Source organism: Patagioenas fasciata, chromosome 1 (assembly GCF_037038585.1).
Source record: "Patagioenas fasciata isolate bPatFas1 chromosome 1, bPatFas1.hap1, whole genome shotgun sequence".
Lineage (NCBI taxonomy): Eukaryota > Metazoa > Chordata > Aves > Columbiformes > Columbidae > Patagioenas > Patagioenas fasciata.
This window is the reverse complement of record NC_092520.1, coordinates 85951755-85972468: the sequence shown is the minus strand read 5'-3', so window position 1 is coordinate 85972468 and position 20714 is coordinate 85951755. Positions and strand designations below refer to the sequence as shown.

The following is a 20714-nucleotide window of genomic DNA, read 5'->3' as shown; positions in this document are numbered from 1 at the left end:
GATTTTTCATGTATAACCTCCTCCAAGATAACCAGGAAAATGAGTAGAGGCTGACCAAAGAGCTCCTGACAAAACTCAGACATAAAAAGGAAACATACAGGAGTCAGAAGCAGGGATGAGCAATCTGGAAGAAATACAGAGATGCTGTGTGAGTGTGCAGGTGTGGGGTTAGGAAAGCCAAAGCCCATCCAAAGCTAAATCTGGTGAAGTACATGAAGGGCAAGAAGAATTACTTCCACGGGTGCATTGGAATGGGAATGGGGACCTGGTCATAAAGGACAAGAGGAAGGTCAACTGGCTGAATGCTTTTTTCACCTTCATCTTTACTGCTAAGATCAGCCTTCCAAAATGAATTTCAAATTAAATTAAAGACATCAAAACCAGGTATTACTGTATCTACAGTATATGTTTATATATTTAAGAGAATATTCCTCCTAAATCAGAATACAAGGTACCGATAAGAATATTCTCAGCTGAGGCAGAGATGGTGGTCAATAGGAACTTCTTCTGCATACCTGGTTTCTACAGCGTATTGAAAGGAGAAGGCAGACAAGGCAGAAGTGCACAAGTAACAGTCAAATTCATAAGATCATACTACACAGAAGCAGTAACTTCAGATTACTCCACATGAACATGGCTTTTTTTTCCAGTATCAGTTACCATTTGCATATTCTTTGAACAGAACAAAATAAAAGAAATATGTGATCACAGGTTAATATACTGATGTCATAGATTAGATCAGCAAAGTTGTCACCACAGTCCACTGTTTTTATGACCCTCAGACAACTGTTCTCCTAGTCAAAACCTTTATAGTAGTGAGTAACACACAATTCATCTACTTACTTGTATAACAAGAACAAAAATACTTACTAACTTTTTAATGCACATGCAAAGCCAAGATGACTTTTACCCAGTACTGCCACGGGACTAAGCAAGCTACACTAATAGAAGGAGAAAAAGTCACATCTGATAGAATCTACTAAGCATCTCCTTTACAAAAACAACTCTTCGGACAGTTCCATTTCTATTGTACCTAGACGACCATACGCAGGGAGTACTAAGTTAGTTACTTTTTACCATGTGGAAAGTACATGTTTAAAGCTGCCAGGCTGCATCACTCAAAATCTTGGTTTTAGTTCCCCTTGAGAATTTTGTCATGCAAATTTTATTCCGATCTTGACCCACAATTTGCACCTTACCACTACATTGCACTTAAGAAGTATGCTAAACTTGTAAGTCATCATCTTTTCCTTGTCTTTTCCATTAAAGGAGAGAGGCATGACTGTATTGTGTTTATTAAGCAGAATTTATTTCTCAACAAATCAAACAGTTTCAAATGGCAAAACAGCCAAGGAAGCAGAGCTTCAAAATGAAAACTTCTTCTATCATCCCCCAATAACTGTTAGGCATCCTCCTCAATATATGCAGAATACCGAGTATTAAATGGGTTACATCAAGTTAGCATACTCATTCTTATTACATTGAACTTACAATTTTTATTACAAAAAACACCACAGGTTGTTGGTTATCACAGTAAGACAGTTACTGCCCCAGTTAATAGCCCACTGCCTACAGCACGTAGCTGAGTCTTCTACAGCTTACATACCATTTTAAGTTACAGGTCATAAGGTATAGGCATGCCATGGAACCCTAACTCTTAATTTCTCCATTTCTGCTCAGATTCTTACCTCAGACTTCAAGATATATAATAACTTAAGCACAGTAACAAATGCTCTAAGGTTAGCACACTTACACTGATACTGAATATTTTAATGATAATGAATGATCTTCTTCAAAAGAACTGAAACATGAAACATTTATTGCAACACTGACCTCCAAAAATAATTCAAAGATTAAAGTTCTGTGTGTTTCGAAATGTCACTGCAGCAATGGTTCTCAGTTAAGAAACTTTAAACTTGAACAACCCTATTCCAGTGAAGAGAAGCCTTTATCACTACTAAATATACACTCTTAACTCTGTTACAACATTCCCAAGTGCTTCCTTAGTAAATATAAATCTTAGAGGCTTATTGTCCCCTGTCTAGTGAAATTCAGCAGGTAGAACAAGAGCCTCAAAGGAAGGAAATACAGAATAATTCAAGAAAATTCAGTGATATAAGCAGTTAGGTAAGAGGCATCAAAATTGTTCAGTGATCCTGCAATACTGGTAGAAGGGCCTCAACTGGCTGTAAAGCAACAGCAGCTGTATGAGGTTCCCAACTACACCAGCAATTGGCCTTTTTGACATACTGATGAGCATGCTTGAGTTTATTAATAAATGTGATGACCTCTTTCCATTTGTGTGTGTGTGTGTGTGTGTGCGTGTGTTTTTCCCCACCCCGCCCTCATTATCCAAAAGAACTACCTAATTTTGAGTTTCAGTTCCAACAGGAGATGACATAAATATCTTCTCATAGTTAGTTGCTATGGAAATAGTATTTCACAACTGGACCTCTGTTGGAATAAAATGTAGAAAACAACTAAAAAAAAAAGCTCTCATTCCTGAGAATCAGTCACTTAAAGACATATGGACTAAGGATGGGGCTCAGACAACATTTTGGGGATTAATCCCAGACTTGTACCTCCATAAAATGGAACATCTAACTTCCTAGTGATACATCAGTCTCCCTCTTTTTATGTGCCCTCAAATAATTACGACTGGTATCTACCCATTCTGACTAAACTTGTGAAATTATATATGGAGATTAATATCTCAGATAGAATTTCATGTTCCTTTCAAAAAAACCCTCATATCACCTACACTCCTCTTTGGTCTGTAAGTTTGAGGTATATGCATTTTTTAAACAGAAAACTGATGCAAAGGATAAAAACAATATCTATGTACTTGTTCCTGATGTATATATAGTCTGTGCCTCTAAAAGAAAATTGAGAGATAAATTTGCCACCACATTTCTTCCAAGACAGTCTGCCAGTCTGCTTTTTTGCATTGCATGGCCACTCAAATTCTTCATCACCGGAATTAACAGATTATGAGCAAACCTTCAAGACGGTTATACCTTTAATTCCTCTAGTGCAGCCCTTCATACCTCCAATACTTGCCACCCTTGATCATTTTATGGTAAGAGACTGTTATGCACTGAAATTCTACCTTCCACACACAGAAGAATGGAAGGAGGTTATTAAAGAAGAATTCAAGCATTGCTTTAAAGTCACATTGGCCACTGAAGAATTATTCTAATCGAATGATACTGACTCAATCTTGAATTTGCACTCCATCCATTAAGAAATAGAACTGGTTTTAAAGAGAAGATGCAATTGTTGCATCTCTTCAAAATAAGTCTTCCTGTATAAAATAAACAAGATTTTCATCATCTTTAAATCCAGTCAATAGTTTTATCATTCTAACAAAAGCTTGAACTGCCAAAGGTTGCATGTAAGATGAAAAACTCCAGTCTGGAGAAGCTGCTGGTTACCTTAGGAAAACAAGGGAAAAAAAAAAAAACAGAATTTACAGATGTCCTGGATATAAAAAAGATTTTCAGTTACTGAAAGACTTGGACAGATCAGATGCACTTTTCAGCAAACGAGTAATTCCTCTTCCTCGCATGGTACTTATTCCATAAAGGGAAGTCTTCACACCACATGGAGAATCACCTATTAAAATAAATACAATTTGCTAATCAAATCAGCCTTTAAATCTTACATAAGCTAATGGAACTGTTCTTCATATGCTGTAGAGTTGAAGCTATTCAATAGCTCCAATACAAAAAGTCAGAGACAGAGGTTGTGTCCTCTATAAACATCAAGGCCTCAAGATCCCATTATTTAAAACTGGAACAGTTTCAGAGTTTAATTCAGCATGTTATTTTATATGTGAGAAAATAAGCTACAAAGAATTCTTAAGAGTTATTTATCTTGCAAACTTGATTCTGTTCCTCTGAAGATTAGCCATGAACTGCCCAGATGAACTGAGCTCACATGCCTTCTATTAAAAAAATTTAATCCCCCAAAAAATACTTAAAATGAGCAGTCTTTGTAAACTGAGTTAAAACAGATTATTTGCAACAAATACCAGATGAGTGTGCCCATACAATGACTTAAGAGTAAGGAGAGTATTTTAAGGATGGTCCTGCTTCAAAGCACCTCAGCATATGAGAATGGATTTAATGCAACAGAAAAATAAGGGGCAGTATAGATCAGAGAGCAACATCTCTAAGAAAAACAAAATTTTGAGAGACCTTTTTGACCTTAAGATTGTGTCCAGCAAGAAAAGGGCAGCTCCTTATGTCTTCATCTTCAGAAATTCAGTGAAATTCACACACAGGAATAAGTGCAGCTCATACAGAGTTATTTAAGCTTTATGCCTCTGAGAGGCAACATCTAAACAGAGCACTCTGAAAAAGCACCAGCTGGATTAAGTTTAAATAACTCTTCCCCCTTACGAATGTGAAAATTTCAAACTCACAATTAGAAGGGACAAACTCTTTATCCTGACTTGGAGAAGTGAAATGTCTGTCACATCCAGAACCCTCAGCCTTCATTTTCTGTAGGAAGAAATAAGCATTCAAAATAATATGTGTCATCTAAAATGCAGTATACACACCTGTCCAGAAGACCTACCAACTGTGGTCAAATATCACAATAAATGACTCGGCTAGTGATTATTTTTGTTTCATCAGTCTGCCCAACATATGTTGCAAAAGACAGCATCCAAAGAGAAAACAGTTAACCTGAAACTGGCAAGTTTGCACACTTAAGTTAACTAGAAATACAACATGATACCAGTTTAAAGAATCTGACCTGAAAACGTCCAGCAGCCAGTACCACCATCTTGGTATTTGTGCTTTTACCACAATCAGAGTCTTGAAGAGGCAGGTGAGCAGCTGTGAGTGAGACTCCATACACATTAGCTAAAGATTTACTGATGCAATAACTTGACAAAGAAAAAAAGAAAACAAGAAAAGTTTGGGTAAGAGGGCTGTAATGCTTATGTATGGAAGCACAGCATTTTCAGTTCTTTAGCTGGCAAACAAAAGCAACCAGACTCAGCTGCACAGAGCAGGACATTATTGCAGCAGCTAAATAGTTATGCAGCATCCTTCCAAGACCACCAGCCTGTTCACATCAAATTAAAACAATTGCTTCCCCAGACTATCAAATGCAGCCACTTAGAAGCGTGAAAAGCAGCTTTTTTTTTTTCAAGGCACAGAAGTACATGAGTTTTTTAAATTAAAAACTATCCATTATTATCTCTCTTAAATTGCTACTACCAACAACATCTTACATGGCATTTCCTTGTTTCCCAACTATTTACTTTCCCTTTCTGCACAACAAAAAGACTATAGAACCGTGTGTATCTACATTACATGCAAAGCAGTATAAAAGTTTCCAAACTACAGACGTATTAGAATTTCTCACCAAATAGAGGTATACTAAACCTCTGAAGAAAAAGAGCGAATTCTAATTTAATTAACACTTCTCTCAACTCTCCAATAGTAAGTAGAGGTAGTGAAAAGAACACTACAGACTGATGGACAATATCACAGAAATTATATTACATCTAAGTGCTAAGACCTACAGCACACTCCTAAGCCATACAAACAGTGATGAAAATTACAACAAAATTTTGGGGATAGATGGAATAAATAAAACTCAGTATCTAGAACAACAGCGCTCCAGGCAGCCAGAGGAGCCAGAGCCAAACACATGCATCTATAAAGAAGTCACCATACTGGAAGATAACTCCTTAGCAATACTCACGCCATTTTCTTACAGGACGCCAAAGCACAGCAGGGTATATCATTCTCTTCATGCCACTTGCACCTACATGAAATGAAGTTCAGACTTATTTCAGAAGCATCTACCTCATTAATCAACATGAATAGTTGGTCTGATCAGAAGGAACATAAACAAAATATGACATCTTTAATATTTTGTCTCAGTGACCACATAGTACCTTTAAAATATCATAGAGGACCAGCGTTCAATAGCTAAGCTCTAAGTGGTTATGTAGAGTTAAGAGGCATGCTTAACACACAATCTGCTTCACAGGGAGGTGGAGGGACGGGAGAAAATAGAATCTGAAGAGACAAATGGTATTTAAAGGTAACAATTTGATGTTTCCCATTAATGTGGACTAGTTCCTCTTAGTATAAACATCCATACTTTCCTCTCCAAATATGTGTTTCAAAGTACATTTTCCCATTCTTGTTAAGGTCTGTCTCTAGTGTGAAAATACTTATGGAAATGAAAAACTAAAAGACAAAGTGACACTGATTATCCCAGTGGACCTTAAAATCCATACTGTAAGCAAACTTTCAGAAATAATCTTAAAAAAAAAAAAAAACACACTAGAATTTTATATCAAATCATTGGTTAAATTACTTAAAACAATAGCAGAGGAAAAGTTAAAAGTATTTTTCTAAGTTAACTATGTCATCACTAAATATTCCCCTGCAACATCACAAGCTACATAACACCTCTAGAATCTGAAAGCAGGAAAAGCTTTATTGTTCAAGACACATAGGGGAAGAAAACAAAACAAAAAAAACAAACAAAAAACACAACCCACACCCTATAAAGTAAATAGGATTCCAGATGTATAATAAAGAACAGACATTCCAGAGAAGAAATATAGGATCTAGTTTAGCAGTTATGCTCAAGAACTTGATATATAAACATTGGCAAACATACGTTGTCCCTCATCACAGTAGCAGCATAAGGCGTTTAACGTACAACACCAGCCAGGTCCCATCCAAATCACACTTCTAAGGAGTCCAAGTCTTCTCATTTCTATGATTTCCAGTTGAACATCACAGTGTATTTTATTCCCATTTTTTACCCCTTCCTTTAAATTAGGCCTCAGACTCAGAATTAACAAGCCATCTATCTTCACACTTCTCTTGGGAAAGTATTTTTCATTTCCAGTTGTACTCATGATGTGACAAGAAGCATTTCCTATTAGAAGGCTTGCCGAACATCCTAGCCAAACAGCATACAAGCTGTGTGTCAGGCACCAAGACAGGTGAGGGTAATACATGTTTCCACAAAGAAGAACCCAACATACCTGGTATTACTGGAGAAATCCCACAGGAAGGCATCCAGTTCTCTACACACCCAATTCTTGGATGGCTCCTTCTGGTATTTCTTACGGTACAGTTCTATTACCAGGTCTTCTACAGCAAGAAGCTCTGGATGGCTCTCAATGCCTATAGCTCAGAGAAAATCCAGGTCAGGCAAAGAGTCACAGAATATTCTACTCGGCTCAATTCTCGGTCAGTCCCCGTTCACTACCCAGCCTCTTACCAGAACATCAAAGCTCTTGTAAACCTTAAGCTATCCCACCAGTGGTTTTAATAAAACTAGCAAAGTGGGTTGTCCCATATTGCCATAATTTTCTCCATCTCAGTAATCATGTATCCTACTTGCAGGCCATCTCTCCTTAGAAGCTGTTAGTTTTCCTTTGTGTTACCATACACTCACCTTTCACAGTAATCTCACTACCTCTAGTGCTCCTTTAACTGACTGAGCAAGAAACAATGTATGTTATTCTATGGATGTGTTCATTACCCAAACAGCTGACCATGCTGCTGTCTTACTGTCACTGATGGGGAGCAAAAGAAGAGGGAGAAACAGGCAAAGTAGTTCTAGCTATCAGTACCAGCTTTTATGAAACTTTTGAGACCCAAAGATTTTCAGACAAATACAGCTGTCCATGATTACATAACCTTCTTTATTGGGGGGGAGAAGGGGGAAAAAAAGGCCAAAAACTATCAATTTCCCACCTGTTAGGCTAGCCATTCGACGGAGACACCAGTTAATTCGGAATCTATCGTTAGACTAAAGGAAAGAAAATTTTTGTCACATTGAAGCCATATACAATTCTGACACCTGCAAGACTTCTGATTATGTCCCAAAAAGTCACCTCCAAAACAAAATTCTGTGTTTGTGGGACTGAATGTACACGCTTCCTGAAAATTATCTTTAAGAGGAACGAAATGCCACAGAGGCTTTCCAACCAAACCTCAGGAAAAATTCTGGACGACTGTTTGGGGACAGGTTAAAAGTTAACCCATACCATAGATATCTCAGCTAAGTGCTCTGAGATCTTTTTCAAACATATTTCTTCAGAGCCCTATATTTATGAACAGAGGCCAAGATCCTGATCCTCTCTACCTTTTTAAGGATTAACATTAGGCTTGAACAGAATCAAAATGTATTATACCTGCCATGAAGCTTAAAGGCCGCTGAAACCCAATTTTTTTTTTTGCTCATTGGCAAATGAAACTTGAGCAAAAATTAAGATGTACAGTATTCCCGTGGGGAAAAGAGTCATAAAGATGTAAAAACATCCCTTAGACAAGCAGGATTGTGCAACTATTATTCAGCACAATCAATTTAAGCAAATCTTAAAAGCCCTTAACCTAAGTCAAAACAATGTCAGAGACCAAGTGAAATGTTCATTGGTAGACTAGAGCTAAAAGTGCAAACTGAAAATAAGAAGGCAGAAAATTAGGTCTCTGCTTTATAAAAAGATTAGCGTCTAGGCGTCATTTCTTCCTGCATGGAACTGGGAAGCTTTGGAAAAAAAGAGGATCTTTTCCCACTCACTTGCACACTGATTAGGTTTTAGAGTTAAGTATCTCCTTAATCATCCAACAGAAGTGAAATTAGAGGTTTTGATTTAGAGGATCTTACTTCAACCTTGACCATACCCTGCAGTAAAAATATGGCCGAACACCTCTGGCTGGCTGGACAAACTCAAGAAGTTCCCGTAAGACAACTGCATAACAAGTACGTAAAAGATTAAATCCAGATATAGGGATCTTGTGAGTGGCATCACCTAATGAAGGAGGGAGGGGCAGGAAAAAAAAATAAAGTTATGAGAAGTCCAGTTTCTTTAAATGATACAGTTCCCCCCCACCTTTGTATCTTTTTATATACTTATATGTATACACACAAACACACACATCTCCTCTTCTCTAGAGGCAGTGCCTGTGAATAAGCTATTAGAACCCTGCTTCCATCATCAGAAAACTGGCAGGTCTGGACTGTGAGCAAACACACACACACACGACTTTTAAAAGGTCATTATCTAAATATTTGACATAGGAAAACAGGGGCCGAGTTTGTTCCCTCTGTACAGAAGGGGGGAAGTGTCCTAACAGAAACAAACTGAAGTCTATAAACACTACTTAAGAGTCACAGGGGAAACAAAGCAGGCCAAGCCAGACAAAACAACAGTATAAATACTGTAACTTTGTTGACATACGTAAAGCTGCAAAACACTTACAACTTCTAAATACAAATTAGTATCTTTTAGTTATGCTCTTATGAATTAGCACTTCATGCTGAAGATATACACAAGGGTTATCAAGGGAAGGACACTGTGCTCACATGGGCTTGAAAGCATTTAAAGCCATACAGAATTGTCCCATTTAAGAACATTCTGCAGTTATTTTTCAACTAAAATAGGAAGACAAAATACAAATAACGCCACCATTGAAAAATCCATTTTGGGTTAAGTGCTCTGGCATTCATGAGTACAAGAAACATGCAAAAGGTGACTGCAACAAGCTGCTCTGTCATTCCTTTAAGGTCTTCAAAACTTGACAAGCTCCCAGAAGGAGAAACTGCAGACTTACAAAACATCTGGATCCAGATCAGATAAGCTCAGTGTAAAACTGTACAACTTAGCATACCATTCTTTTTCTCTGCTGATACTCACTAGCAGCCTGGCAGTGGTACCGAAAACCACGTGGTGGTACTTCTGCAGAAGAGCAGGGGAGACAGGAGAAAAAGAACAATCATCATCCAATGACAGATCCTTTACTCTCAACTATACACCATAGTTCCATGTACAGAAACAAACAGCTTCATCTTGTCTTGTGGCCTCATACAAGTGCCACAACTATTTTTGAAAGTTACTTTCAATTATATGTATTTTAAAAAACAAAGTATATTTTTTGTGTGTGTGCTTATGTTCAATCAAGACAAATATTCAATGGCATGAAATATAAAGCACAAACATCTGAAGGTCATCCTGAATTTTTCTACCCTCTTCATGCAGTTCTGATGCTTAAGTCCATCTCTTCAGAAACAATCAGTATTGCTCTGACATTTTAAGAAGTCCAACCACTTACAGTCAAATAAATAAACCCATTTTAATATGAGAAATCTAATCTGGGCAGCGGTAAGTGACACTAGAAAGCCTCGCTCTCACCCCAAAGCAAGATGAACTATTTCTTGTCTCCCACCCTCGGGATTTACCTGGGTCTATGAAGTGATGGAAATCAGCCATTATGCCATCCTGTAGGGAGTACTTGACACACCCAATCTCGCAAGGAAGGAAGCGCTGTTCACAGTGGGATGGCAGCTTGCCATGGCTGTAAATGTTCAGGAAGTAGAAAATATCTGTGACCACAGCTGAAAGGAAAAAAAAAAAAATCAGAAGAGCCACCATAGATCACAGCAAGTCGTCCCAGCCTCACTTCCTCCAGTGAAAGCTTCAATGCACTTTATCAAGAGTAAGGTAGGGCATCAGCCGAGTAAAACAAACAGATGTTTCTCTGTATCTGAGATGACAAGGTAACTAATACTTAAGCAAGAGTCCGGCATATTGGTACTCCTGCTATACCTTCCATAGATGCTACTGTGCGCAGCGGAAAAAAAAAAGGCTATTTAAAAAAAAAAAAAATCAAGCCCCAAACCCACAAGAATGCTAAGAGGCCTGGAATCCAACAGGAACCACTACTATTCCTTTTTATGATAGGTCAATAAGGCTAGGAAAAAAAAAAACAACAACAAACGACACCACACACCACAAACAGTAAATGCGCAGCAGCCTCACAAGCTCAATTCAGTAACTTACAAAAGTTAAATGAGCTAGTAATAATCTTCCAGGATAAGAGGAGATGAGAAGTCTGCTAATTAAAAGGATTACTTGTCTTCCACTAAATGAGCTCCCAAAGAAGGTGGCTAGAATACCCAAGGCCAATGTTAAGAAATATACTTATTGTCTACTAATTTTAAAAGTATCCAACTACAAAAAATATTTCACAATACATTTTAATCCTTCTCTTCACAAATATCACATAACATTCTCATTGAAGTTTAAGGTAGCTATTTAATCCTTAAGGTTAAGCTCTGCCTCTCATCAAAAAATCCTACTTGTTCTACTTAATAATAGAGATGTATAACTGTTTTTACACAGAAACAGTGCTGTATGCCAGACTTTCTAGCATTTAACACCAGTCGTCCTAAGCTTGAATGCTGGTGCTCTCTTACGTGGAACTTAAACTCTACAAGCTGTGGGGTCGTAAGACAGATACCTCTCCTACTTCAGTTTGAACTGCTTTCCTTATGAAGAAATGGATACAGCTTCAGGAAACCATACAGGACTTTTACTGAGAAATATCATCATCACACATGTCTCAGTGACCCCCTATTATTATCCCTCTTGTTCAATTTAAAGATCAATTGTGCCAGCTCAAGCCACCAAAATCAGCCTGATCAAACTTTCATCACAATGACAGGGAAACATGACCTCTGTCAGGGAGGATTCTAACAGGTGTTACACTTCTTATGGAGCTACGCTTTCCTGCTCCCCTATAGCCATGACAACATGAAAATAGTTAAAAAGACCTGTTAAGTAAAAGGCTTGAGCTGAAACTTAACCACACAGTAGACACAGCATATTAAATGGCCGGTTGACTTATCTTGTAAGCACTACCATTTATCATTTTTCAGGATAATGTAATATTCATGGAGAAACGATTACAGATGTATTCATTACTCAATTCTAATCAAAACATCCACTTGAAGAGGGGATACAGATTTGAAACGTTTAGTTTTCAAGAGTTCTTTCAACAAGGAAGCAAGCCAGGATGTTTTAAGTACTGACAAATTACAGATCCTTTCTTTTACTCTCCCAAAGAGGCCACGTCATCATTTTATTTTAATGCCTCTACGATACAAATTTTGAACTTCAATACCTAACAACTCTTCACCCTTTAAAATTGGTACAAGTATTCTTTTATGCTGAACTTGGATTAAGTCTTGTAAATCATACATGAAGGAGTTGAAGAATTACCTTTTTCTTAAAAACCCTGAAATAATTGTAAAAAAACTATTAGTGGCTCTACTCCCATCAAGGTAAAAAACAGAAGACAGAATTATTCTGGGGCAGGGAGACAGACAACTGCACTGACCTCCCTCTGTACTAAAAAAGACTTCTTTTTTTACAGCAGTAGATTATTAGCTTAAAACAAAGAAGCAGTTGACACAGATGGCTATTACCAAAATGTAAACATCCTTCTTAGAGGCATAATTTAGAATATCTATAAAGGGCAAGCTTTCATCTACTAGGATCAACTGCTTTAATACTACTATACCCTGATCGTTCTTCCAAGACATAGAGGCATCTGGAAGAGAAGTAGCACTGGGCGCCTTCGTGGTCAGATGAGCAGGAACTGGATGAGCCACATTACGCATCTGGAAAAGATGAGAAAGTTACACAAAATCAAGAGTCTACTGACCCCAAATAAGGTACTTCACCTCCTTCTATAAGAGGAACATATGACATCCACTAACAGTTATGGTTAGGTGGAACAAGTCTGCAGTTTATATAAAAGTGCCTGTGTACTTGCAGACTGGGAAGACAAGATTTCTAACAACCTGAGAGATAGGTATCTTAGTATCTTGGTCAACTCACTACAACTAAGCTGAATTTACAAAATTGAATTTTTTAAAAAATAAAGGATATTTTGTCAGGTTCAAACACTTGTCACAACCGAGGAACTCTTCAAATTGGTATTTCAAAACTTTTTCCATAAACTTTATGGAAAAGTTTGGCACAGGCATTAGTTGCCTTTGACTAGGAATGGAATTCATTAAAAGCTGATAAAGCCTCAAGGAAGTAATGAAATTGCTCTGGTATGAGGCAAGTAAGAGGTGCATGTATGCCCCTTAAGCACTCTAAGTGTTTTAAAGTCTTTAAACTTACCTTCACCAGTAATTTGTAGTTCACAGTAACACAGGATAAAGAAGTAAATGCAGTATTATCTACTTACTCAATCAGGCTCTTTGCTTTGACACATAAATTTTTACACTGCAAACCAAGACTGGAAGAAAAAAGCTTTCTGACACCTCACATAATTCAAACTCTGAAGCAAATTATGATTTGAGGAACTGCTGGGAGAAGGAGACGGACAGACAGAAGAAAGACACGAACAAAGGACACACACACACACACACACACACACACCCCCTTTTCAAGCCAGTAAATAGCAGAAGGGATCTGTTTAGCACTATTTCTGATCACAACTACATTCAGCTTAACATTAGCTGCTTAATTCTACATTGTGGGATTTTGTCCTCCACCACAGCATTACAATTGTGTCCATAATCAAACCAATCTAAAAATAACGGCAAGGTATAATTATTCTATTTGTGTGTAGGCTGCAACACTTCATTGATGTGGTCCACCACACAGCCACTCAAGAATGCCAAATCAGCTGTGTGTAATATGCGTTTCAAGCTGTTAGACAAGAACCACCTAGATAAGAACATCCACAAAGCAAATGCAACATGAACCTATGACCAGAAGTCAAACCAACTTACAGTATAAAAAAACCCCCTACATTATAAGTCAGTCACTGCAAAATATCATTAAACATAAAACTAAGTTGTTAGAGAACTACATTTTACTTGGTAAGAGAGCCCTAAGGAACAAGCTGTGCTGGTTTAAAATGGCATAGAGTATGCTCATCTTCAATTCAAACTAGAACAATTTTCTGCATCACCTTTGTAATGGTATGGAGCCATAACCTCCAGAGGTTGAAGACTATGCAGAGCTGGTGATCTTGCATAGCATCATAACTGACCAAACCCCAACAGCACTTACACCTCCTCTTATTTAACTACATTAAGTGGTCTTCCTTTCCCAGCATTTACCTGTTCTGCTGTCTTCTGAGAGTGTTTCTTTACATTCCATTTACGAGCCTTCTCAGCGTATGCCATCTTTTCTTCTTTAGTCAGCAACTTGAAGGAAAGTAAATTGTTAAAAAAACTTTTTACTGCCTCTTTCTATTAGTCCTACAAACCAACAAACTCTGGGTAAGAAATTAATTGTGCACTTCTAAAGGATATTATCAATGCTTGGCAAGAACTGCCAACCGCTAAATCTGACTCAAACATTTCCAGTAGCTTTCTCCCTAATGAAGCCATAAGCTTTGATCCAAAACACCTAATAAGCATGTGCTTTTGAAGTATCTTCAGACAAGGGCAAATTAGCACTGCCCTGCCACAAACAAGTCTTCTGAAACTACTCTTGCCACCCAAGGATGCCACTACCCATCATACACCAGCCAAAGCTGACACCCTTGCTGCTGAGGGGAGAACAGAGGAGCTTCTGCTCCTTAGCTCAAGCCAGCTGAGGCCACTCAAAATGCCCATGTGAGCCACTAAACACAGAGCAGCTGAGCTGCCGACTAATTTGCTCTCCAAGAAAGGCCACCCTGACATTTTGCCCCCCACGCAACCTGCACAGGGGTGCCACATGGATCCACCTGATGGGTGCTGCTTCCTCACCCTCATTAGGCAGGTGAGCGGCTATGAAATCCACGGCACTAGCACACAGTGGCTGGAGCCAAACACACCGCAGGCCTCCCTCCTGCGCTCCCCGCTATTGAGCTGCGTTAACCCAAGACCATTCCCCTTTCAGGAAGCCGGAGGGGCGGGGGGGGATGAACAGGAGAAGGCCTTTCGCCTCACCGCCCACGCCTCGGAGCAGTAGGGCACGGCGTCGACCACTCCGGTCACGGGCAGCCCGCGCCGCTGCAGCTCGGGCAGCTGGTCGCACACGAACAGGCAGTAGGGGCTACGGGAGCCCTTGCGCTGCGCCATGGCAGCGCCCGACCCCGCCTGGCCTCGGCCTCTCGCCGCCACGCCGCGGCAGCATCCACGAGGTGCCGACCACAGGCCCCCGCTCCCAGCCCGCCTCTTGGGGGCGGGAAACGCGCCCGCCCTCGGCTTTTGGCGGCAAGGGGGGAACGAGCGTTACGCGTAACGGCCGCCCGGCTTCACGCGTGCGGGTGTCAGCCGCGGGCTGAGTGGCCCTTGCCACGTCCCCATCTCGGGTGTTAATCCGTCACCTCAAGATGGGCTTCGAGGAGAGTGTGGCTGGGTTGTTTGGGGGGTTTTTTATGTTTCTTGAGTGCTGAAGGATGAGAGATGCCAAATGGGAGCAATCGCTTGCACCAAGTTCTCACAGACATTCAAAACGCAGGCTCCCCACCCTCACAAAATGGCAGTATACCGAGCTTTCAAAATAAAAGACTCATACTCCTCTATACCCTCTCAATCTGAATTAATGTTACATACTGAATCTAGTAAAACCCTTACAAAAAGTCACTACGGTTATTTATGCAAATAGATATGTCCATCTGTACGCAAACACACACACAAAATGTTATCGGAAAGGCAAACTTGCTTATTAAAAATAATTGGGGAGCTCTGCTGTTCAGACTCTCTTTTTGTGGTTTTGGCTGGTTGGTTAGTTTTGTTTTGTAGTAGGTTTTGGTGTGTGGTTGGGGGGAAGGGGTGTGTTGTTTTATTTGGTTTCCTTTCATCTATCTCATTGACATAATTGACACTTCCTTCACTGAAAGTTTGCATAGTGAGTCACAGTTCTGATAAGATAAAAGCTGGATATAATCTGATCTGCATCATCTTGAAGCAGCAGTTGCTTCCCCCCTTAAGATTTCTATTGGTCTCTCTCAAAAAACAAATGATCTTCATTGGCCATAGTAAAAAAAAAAAAAAAAAAAAAAATTAGCAGGGCAAAAACTACAAGTGGCTTTAATACAAAGTTTAATTAGTTTACAGAAGGAATTGTGTAATCTGGTTACCTGCAACAGAGGACCCTGTGTTTGACCTGAGACAGGGTTACTGAAGTGGTAGTGTTGTCATAGGCTCTGATTAAATTCTGCCTAAGTTTTGCTGTCCCAGGCATGCGATGAGTCTCACATTCCTCACTCTTCCCCTTGTCTTTTGAGGGATCTCCTCCAGCATGTGGTTGCAGTTCCTGCAAAGCCTGCATAGTGCAGCAGAACAGGAGCTAGCACACTGTTTCTCACACAGCCATCGTCAGTGGAGTTACCCAGACAGTCTCGATAAAAATGTATGGTGTAGCCCCAGCCTGGAAGATTCTTTCTAATACTCTGTTCCAGAGTCCTCTTGAATTTACCATAAACCTAGACATGAGGATAAAATGGTGATAAAACACTTCCATGCATTTCCAAATCACTGGAAAACTCTACCTCTCCCCCTCATTTTAGCTGCTTTTTTCATCTTCTGTTTAGGTATCTTAAGTCTGTTTAGCTCCAAAGGATGTAGCTGGTGTTTAAATCCTTGGCTTAGCTGATTATGTTTATCACTGCTGTAACTGCTGGCAGGTAAGGTCAGATCAGATTGCTCTTGCATCTCACTAGTGGCTGGTTTCTCTGAAGGTTAAATGATGCTGGCACAGTTTAGTCTTCTGGAGGTTACTCTGTCTTGCTCAAATCTGGTGAAACAGTTTAGTTTATATTTGTGAACCACCTACTGAATTTGCTGTTAAACATACAGGAGTCAATCATATTGTTAGAAACATATAAAATGGTGATGTAAACTCAATGAGAATGGGTAAGCGTTTTTAAAGTCACTTTCACTGTTGTGGAAAATAATTTATATTCTGGTCTAGTTCCTGATACATTAACACTAAATCTCTGAGGAGAGACTGCAAGAAATAACTCATAAATACAAATTTCTGCACAGAGTCTAGTTTTTCAGCCAGAAGGGCAAGTATATACTGTTACATTACTCTAAGAGTTGTTGCTAGGATCTGTGGACATTTGTTTTACTTTCACACCATATTATTTTCTCTAGTATGCTGCTTTGGGACCCACCCTTTAGCAGTCCTTCCTTTTAAAGAAATTCAGATAATGCATGCATCAACTGTTTGAAAAACACAAGGCTCCAGCAATAGCTCTCCTAGGGCTAGAGGTGTGGTTGGAAAATAAAATTCTTAAGCAGTGGAGAAAGGATTTTCCTTCGTGGGGTGGGGGCCAGAGAATAAACAGGGAACAGATACTCTTTGGAGCACCATGTCATCAGTATTCTTCCCCAGGGCACTGGGGAGAGCCCAGTGTCTCTGAAGAAACTCATGTTTTAACACTTTAATTGTCTGTTGTTTAACCTAGCTGGCAAAGGAGTTCTCTGGACCATTTATACTGATTTGTAAATAACTTCTGTAGCACTGGGGCCATTCCAGCAGATAAAAGCAAGTGTTGTGCCAGTATTTATGTATTACTTTTTTTTTTTTTTTTAACCACTTAATTCAATTCAATAACTTGATATGCCAACTTCTAACTCTTAGGTACCTGGCCTTGGAAACTCTGCTCCAGAATTGGGAGGCTTGTGCTTTCCCATCAATGCATGGACTTTGTCAGATATCTCAAAATGGGGTCTATGCACTTTTCTGCTACTAATGCATTTTCATTCATTCAGGATTGATGGCTATAATTTTCTTTTCAAGGTATGTTTTACAGTTGTTCCTCAGAAGAAATAAGAAAAGTTGTTCTAAAAAACATGGCACAGCTGCTGCCGCCCACTTACATGCTGGCCTGGGGCTACAGCACAAAGTGAAATATTTTCTGTTTCCTTTTGGGTAATAGGGCCAGATCCATCAGCCCAAGAGAGGTGAGACTGACACAGTTCCATGTGCCCAGGTCCAACTGAAGCGAGGTTGAGTATGTATTCCCAGTCCAACATGCCAGCTCCTCCTGGGGTCTTGCCACAAGAGATGCACCATCTGCTCTTGCTGCCTCCCACCCCTGGCTCCCAGGGTACATCAGCCCCTTGACAGCTAGTCCAGTTTGATGGTTACTGGTGCTCACACACAGTCATGCTCTCCCTGGCACTACTGACTTAAGGGCTTCTGACACCTGGTCCACTCGAGTGGATGGCACTTGTCACTGACTTGGGTCTCTCCAGCTGCTGGCACCAGGCACACAGTGCCTGTGGTCCCAGCCCAGCTTCTGGCACCCAGACGTTCACTCACTCCAGTTGCTGGAGGGCCCCTATGACGTGAGGACCCATTCCAGTTGCTGACACTTAAATTGACTCACTCCTGTCTCTCCAGTCACTGTCACTCAGGCACACAGGCTCTCCAACCCACGGCTTGACTAAAGGCTGTCACTCAGAGCCCCATACACCCAAAACAGAGACTCTGTTACTGAGAAAAAGTTTTAAAGGAATTTATTAAGAAGACAGGAATGGACTGTGCTAAGCAGGTGCAGGGCATGTCAGACAGGCGTATCAACCAGCAAAGCCTTATCCCTCTATTTTCCCAAACGTTTTCCTTCTCAGATCACCTAGATCCTTCCTGTTCTTTGCCTTTGATTCTTCCCCTGAACATCCATAAGAAGTCCAAAATGCTCTTCCCCTGCATCCCATAATGTGTCCTGTATCCATAGGCTGCAACACCTCTCAGTCGTGAAGTTGCTGTGGTGTTGACCTATCTTGATGGGCTTCATGCCTGCACCCTAGGGCTGAGGCTTTCCCGGGTCAGCTTTGGGAGGGGTATTCCCTTCCTCGGAGTCCTTAATTTAGGTTCCTCTCTGCTGTTGTGTCCCTGTGCTCCTCTGGACTTGTGGAGATGGGCCTTTAACGGGCTGATGTATCTTGTGATGGGTGTGGGAGGAGCCAGGGCACACCTATGCCATTGTCTCTTAGCACTCCTTTGTGGGTGTGCAGACAAGCTTTCACCACCTAATCTCACAGCTGATGTCTTTCTCATACTGGTTATGGAGGTTTTAAACCTGGTTTCCCTGGAGAGTGGTCTAAAGTGGGAACTTTGCCTTTCGAGTCTGGTAATTATTATTGTTTCATACGTAACGCATAAACATTTAAGGGATCAGAAGCTGCAGGCTACCCCTTCCCTAGACAATGATTTAACCAGTAAGCTATAGCCATCAGCTTTCTCTTGCTCTCACTCCTTTTGATATTACATAACTTGCATTTCTTTTTGAACAGTGCCACAACTGCAAAATGAGTGGAGGGTGCCTTGCATTTCAGCTGTATGATTAAAGATGTAACTTTGAACACCAAGGCGTCAGCATGCCTTTTTACAAAAGGCAAGCCACACCCCCACACCTTGTTCCCTTGCCTGCCTTTGCAGGGCTTTGCTGAGTGTTAGACCTACTGTGAGTGTCCTGGATCAGGCCTCATAGGTGCTATCAACACCTTCCAGGTTTCTGGCGGAACTCAAGTGAGAGCTTTTATGCTTCTGTCTGCTCTTTAGGAATATTAGCATTTATACTTGGAGTTGCAGTGCAGCAGGTCATGGGGTTGTGGGATGCATGGGACTTCCTGGGCAAGCGCTGTAACCCTGCTGACCAGCACATCTCAGAAAAACTAAATCTGTCACAAGGTACGTGGCAACTAGCAATCCATGTGTGGTACAGCTGCATCCCCTCTATGCCATCAATTTCAAATATCTTTAATGCCATGGCTCCAGTGAAACCACCACACTGTGCCAGTATCCTGGACAAATACTGAAAATCCTATCTGATAAGACTATGTTTTCAGGTAGAAAATGGACCTGGTTGTGACAACCCAAAGATATGTAAACCTTAGCTTGGGTGCTTGTTAGTCAACTGTGTGCTCAGGACTATCTGGGAAAACAGGAAGGAAAATTTTAAGTGTATAGTAAACTTTGACAGTACATGTCTGCTTTCAGTCTCAAGTTGCTGCTGAATTAGAGGTTTTTAGGTTGCAGCTCTAAATGTTAGGTACCAAAAATTTTCCAAAGTCTTGTTTTGGATCTGGCCTTAAGTAGGATGACCTAGGTAATTATAGCCCTGTAGAAGAGTTGTGTCAATAACAAATTAAAGAAAAATAACGTAATTAATGCCAATCAGCATGGGTTTGCAGATTCTGTCATATTGGTTTCTAATTGTATCAAAAAGATACTAAGTGTGGTTTCTAAAGGCGGTGCATTCAAACATGTGAGGCACATGGCTTGACCACACAACACTAAATCAAAGAAATGCAATGATACAAACCATCCACTCACCAGTTAAAACATTAGCTTAGGATGTCTCAAAATAAAATTTTAAATGAGGAATTGTAATTGCACATTTTCAGCAAGATCTTTTTTAGGTCATTTCTTGGCTGCATACAACTAAATATTTGTTGGTACCTTTGAAGGAAACATTCAGTCATCACAGATACTTGCAAATGACACAAAGATTGAGAGCAGAACTAATGATGTAGGTGATAGAGTGGGATATCCACCAAAGAGGAGCTCCCTATACGATGCTATGTCAAAAGAACTAACACCACGATCCCTGTAAGGATAAACAAAGAAATACTAACCAAGAGTGATGAGGCTGTAGTATTTCTGCTTTCATGCTTCTAGCAACTGTGTCTGGGATGCTCTCTTCAGATCAGTTGTTAGCTCAAGAATATAGCAAAACATCAGTCTGTTGAACTTCCAAAGAGAATGTTAAAGAGCGCTTTGATCATAGTCTGTTGTTTCCTCTGTTCAGAAATGCCTTAAGAAGGCCCTTACATCTAGTTTGTCAGTACTAGGAAGTTAAGTTAGATGAAATTAATGGCAGGGTGAGGTCCCTTCCAAAGCATTTCCCAAAGCATTCTGTGATTCTTTTTCTAATAGTTCCACTGTAGTTCAAACAGGATGTAGTGTGGCA

At 40.1% G+C, this 20714-nt stretch overlaps 1 protein-coding gene across 4 annotated transcripts; it reads right to left on the bottom strand.

Annotated features, from left to right (window-relative positions):
* Window positions 1-1287: 1287 nt before the first annotated feature.
* Window positions 1288-15251, bottom strand: MAEL (maelstrom spermatogenic transposon silencer). 4 transcript variants are annotated; one of them, XM_071810056.1, is made up of 12 exons: window positions 15114-15251; window positions 13915-14001; window positions 12354-12453; window positions 10231-10386; window positions 9689-9730; window positions 8676-8803; window positions 7746-7800; window positions 7028-7169; window positions 5722-5784; window positions 4762-4894; window positions 4427-4505; window positions 1288-3615 (listed from the first exon to the last, which is right to left on the bottom strand). In XM_071810056.1, the coding sequence occupies exons 1-12, from the start codon at window positions 15234-15236 to the stop codon at window positions 3500-3502; spliced, it is 1224 nt and encodes a 407-aa protein (XP_071666157.1). In that variant the 5' UTR covers window positions 15237-15251; the 3' UTR covers window positions 1288-3499. The 4 variants fall into 4 exon arrangements, with proteins under 4 accessions (XP_071666157.1, XP_071666159.1, XP_065685667.1 ...); XM_071810058.1 differs by lacking the exon at window positions 15114-15251 and adding an exon at window positions 14734-15004 and having other exon boundaries at window positions 8676-8743; XM_065829595.2 differs by lacking the exon at window positions 15114-15251 and adding an exon at window positions 14734-14994.
* Between the last annotated feature and the right edge of the window lie 5463 nt (window positions 15252-20714).